This window comes from Capsicum annuum, chromosome 5, assembly GCF_002878395.1.
Source record: "Capsicum annuum cultivar UCD-10X-F1 chromosome 5, UCD10Xv1.1, whole genome shotgun sequence".
NCBI lineage: Eukaryota > Viridiplantae > Streptophyta > Magnoliopsida > Solanales > Solanaceae > Capsicum > Capsicum annuum.
In genome coordinates this window covers 205,022,519-205,026,348 of record NC_061115.1, presented here as the reverse complement: position 1 = coordinate 205,026,348, position 3,830 = coordinate 205,022,519, and the positions used below count along the sequence as shown (strand labels likewise).

Genomic DNA, 3,830 nt, shown 5'->3' with positions numbered 1-3,830 from the left:
ATAAAAGGGCAAAATAGGCCTAATAGGTAGGCGGAAATTGATATTTTACGTCCAATAGGTAGATGAGAAGGATATTTTTGGCCAAACAGATAAACGAAAAGAATATTTTAGGCACAATAAATAGATAGAAAGCATTTTTTTAAATAAAATATAAAATTAATAAAAGCGTAAGCACATCTTACCTCAATCCAAACACCCAGCTATTAAAAAAAAATATTTATTTACATTTAAATTTAAAATTTAAGATTTAAAATAAGAACCATACTTGATCAGTAAGTAAGATAACCACTAGACATATTGTGGGTTGTATTGCAAGTTGCAACCGTCAACTTTAAGCTCACTAGAAGCTGGTAGCAGTCTGTCAGACTAATCTCGATATGAATGGCATGCTCGTAAATATTTCAATTTTCAAGGTGAAAGTCTAAACAAAAAATGATTTCTTCAACACAAAGAAAAAGTTGCAAACTTTACCTTCCAGAAGTATCTATGACACGTGTCACATCCCGCGGTAGTCAAAGATACACGAATACAAACCAATCTTTGCCACGTCACTAAATTTATTAACACAAGATATTTATAATATTATAAAAAAATCATATAAAAATATCTAATGATGTCTATAAATAGCCCTTTAGAATTCTCAATGTTTCTGGTTTTTCTGGAAAAGAAGTCACTTTCAAGAACGTACTAGAAACGAAATCAAACAAAAACAATTTGACCCAAAAAGCAAAAAAAGGGAAGAAGCAAGTTGTTGATTGTAGAGATTGTTCGAAAGAAGGCTAATTTTGGAACAAATATTGTTGAGGTGAGTTGATTTTTTCTCTCTATATATACACACAATTTTTACTTGATTTTGGGTGAATTTTTTAGTTTTTGCTAAGTTTCATTAAAGTTGATTTATTAGGGTTTGGGTTTATTAATAATTGGCATTGTAATTTTGGTGTTTCAAGAGAAGTCTCGTGGTGGAATTTGTAGGGTTTTGATGTCTCAAGTAAGTTACTTTATTTAATTAATAGTTATCGTCTCGAAAAGTTGTTTGTTTTGCAAGATATCAATTTTCTAGAAAGTGAATTTTTGGTGATAGTTTGTGAAGAAATCAATTTTGTATTTGTAAGTGATCGTGTGAAATTAGTTTTTAGATGAAAGAAAAATTGGTTAGTTGGTGGCAAAAGAAAGTGAGTACTCCCTGTGTGTCAATTTTATGTACTGTACTGTGTGTATAGTTCGGATTCTGGAAGGCGAATTAATTTGGGCATAAAATGTTTTAAATTTTTTTTGAAGGCGAACAAATTTGGGTATAAAATCTTTAAATTTTTTGAAACAAAATTTACTTATGAAAACTATTTATAGGAAGTATTATAAGTAGCGTTGCAATGATGATTCATAATTCAATATATTTAAAAGACATATGAAAAAATTACTAGTTGAAGAAAATCCGGTTTGAATGACTTGGTGAGATAGTAACTTGACAGTGAAAAATCAATCTGAATTTGAGAGTGATAGTGAAAAATTAGATTTTTGGATGGGTATATAAGCCTTGAAACAACCTCTAGCAGAAATGCAAGGTGAGGCTGTGTACAATAACACTTGTGGTGGGATCCGACCTGCGTATAGCGGGTGCTTTAGTGCATCGGAGTGCTTTTTTTTTTTTTTTTTTCCTTTTGTTTGGATGGAAGCAATTGGTTTACTTGGTGGCCAAGAAAAGGGAATTATTTTTAATTTTAGGTTTCCTTGCAAAGTAAGGAAATATTTTTTATATAGGCTTTTGCTGGCTGGCTTGATTTATAATATTATCATAGCTGATGATGTGTTATTATCTTTTTGACAGAAACAGAGATATGGCGATACTTGATCAAGCTCCAAATATGATGTTACCTTTGGATTATACTAGAAAGAGGAAGTCAAGGAGTAGAAAAGATGCACCAAAGAATGTAGCGGAGACGCTTGCGAGGTGGAAAGAAGTGAATGAGAAACAAGATTCTTGTGATGATGATGGAAGAAAGCCAGTGCGTAAAGTTCCTGCCAAGGGGTCAAAGAAGGGGTGTATGAAAGGTAAAGGAGGACCGGAAAACGCACGGTGCAAGTACAGGGGTGTTCGGCAGAGGACATGGGGTAAATGGGTTGCTGAGATTAGGGAGCCACATAGAGGGAGTAGGCTTTGGTTGGGTACATTTGCCACAGCAATTGAGGCTGCTTTAGCTTATGATGAAGCTGCAAGGGCAATGTATGGTCCTTGTGCAAGGCTGAATCTCCCGGATTATAATTCGTCGAAAGAGTCTTCTAAGGATGAGTCTTCCTTGCCTACGGTATCTCATTCCGGATCCAATACAGCCTCGAGTTTCTCCGAGGTGTGCCCTGCTGATGGCATGAAAGGAAGAGCTAGTGTTCCTCAGATTATACATGAAGATGGAGAGAGTGAAATCAAAGTTGATGGTACAAGGACCGGTTCTGATGAATGTGGAACGCCTTTGAGCACATTGAGAGAGGTTGTGAAAGATGAGACTAAGGGGGTGTTGAATACAAAGGTTAAAGAAGAGCCTATCGCCTTCGAGTATGATCCAGTGTTGAGTGGACAAGGTAGTCTTGACAGTTTCTCTTGGAATGATGATATGTTTGATGTAGATGAGTTATTAAGCATGATAGATTCGGCTCCACTGGATGCCTCGGCTCCTAATCAAGATGTCGGTGTTCCTCCTCAACATAAGCATTACGCCTATGATCCTGCATATCAGTTCCAGACTAATCAGTTGTCGGATCCATCATGTCAGCTTAAGAATGCAGATTATCAGTTCTCAAATCCATCATATCAGATGGAAAATGCAGTTGGCAATACGTTGGAAGGTTTGCAGCAAGTGAAGCAACAAGCACCCCTCACAGATGACTTTGATTTTGATTTTCTGAAACCAGGCCGGGAGGAAGACTTCAATTTCTGTTTGGATGACTTGGGCCTTCTGGATTTCGGAGTTTGACATGGTGGATTTGTAGAAGCGTTCCATGTGAACTGCTAGGAACATGGTTTTGCTGTTTATTGGAAGAATTTATGCAATGATAAGAAATGTTCCAAGTGTCTGCCTTGTTAGTTAAGAGGTATTTTTCTGATTAGACAAAAAGGAAAAAACATAGGATACAAGCAGGACTGTTGATTCTTTTTTAACCTTTTGCTTTTGGGGAACAATATGATTGTCCCTTTCCTTTTGTACAGCTGATTCTTGATAAGTTTTTGGTTGAGAGAATTGAGCTGTCGTTGAATCAAGACAAATAATCTTGTACAGTTTTGAGGCATGGGTAGTCAGCTTGCTAACTTTTACAAGCTTTTGGTCCTCCTAGGATAGTAAGAGAGAAAAGAATCTCCGTGTAAATGGTCATGTACTAATAATAAGTTCATATTCCAGTGGCCAAAGTTGTTCTTGTGGCAAAGCTGTGTTTTCACTATGTTCTTTCTCCTGTTTTGATCTTGTCTTGGCTAGTTTGTCGTGTATGGTATTATGGTATAGGTTTGGTCTTTGATGGAGGATCACCATGCAACCTGATCCTAATGTGGACCAAGGTAAATGACCTACCTGATGGTCTTCTGCGTATGGAGCTTTCAACGATTGCGCACTCTGTAGGTAGGTTGTGAACTTAGCTGCTAGAAACTGTTGAACTTCTGTTTTGTTATTGATCACACTGTACTAGAAAGTGTCGAACTTCCGTGTTATTGATCAGCCATTGTACTAGAAGTTGTTGAACTTCTGTGTTGTTCTGATCACACTGGATGTTTTTCGATCAACTTTAATGCTTTCCCTGAATATGGTGATTGGTTTATCTTTATCTACTGTTACTTTTTCTGG

At 36.4% G+C, this 3,830-nt stretch overlaps 1 protein-coding gene across 2 annotated transcripts; it reads left to right on the top strand.

Annotated features, from left to right (window-relative positions):
* The first annotated feature begins 609 nt into the window (after positions 1-609).
* On the top strand, positions 610-3,417 carry LOC107871130 (dehydration-responsive element-binding protein 2A). 2 transcript variants are annotated; one of them, XM_016717932.2, is made up of 2 exons: positions 610-805; positions 1,829-3,417. In XM_016717932.2, exon 2 carries the CDS (start codon positions 1,839-1,841, stop codon positions 2,967-2,969), a length of 1,131 nt encoding a protein of 376 aa, XP_016573418.1. In that variant the 5' UTR covers positions 610-805; positions 1,829-1,838; the 3' UTR covers positions 2,970-3,417. The 2 variants fall into 2 exon arrangements, with proteins under 2 accessions (XP_016573418.1, XP_016573419.1); XM_016717933.2 differs by having other exon boundaries at positions 638-991.
* The last annotated feature ends 413 nt before the right edge of the window (positions 3,418-3,830 follow it).

What these genes read in the sequence shown, in the direction of transcription:
- LOC107871130 (XM_016717932.2), top strand. Translation starts at nt 1,839, where the DNA reads ATGGCGATACTTGATCAAGCTCCAAATATGATGTTACCTTTGGATTAT.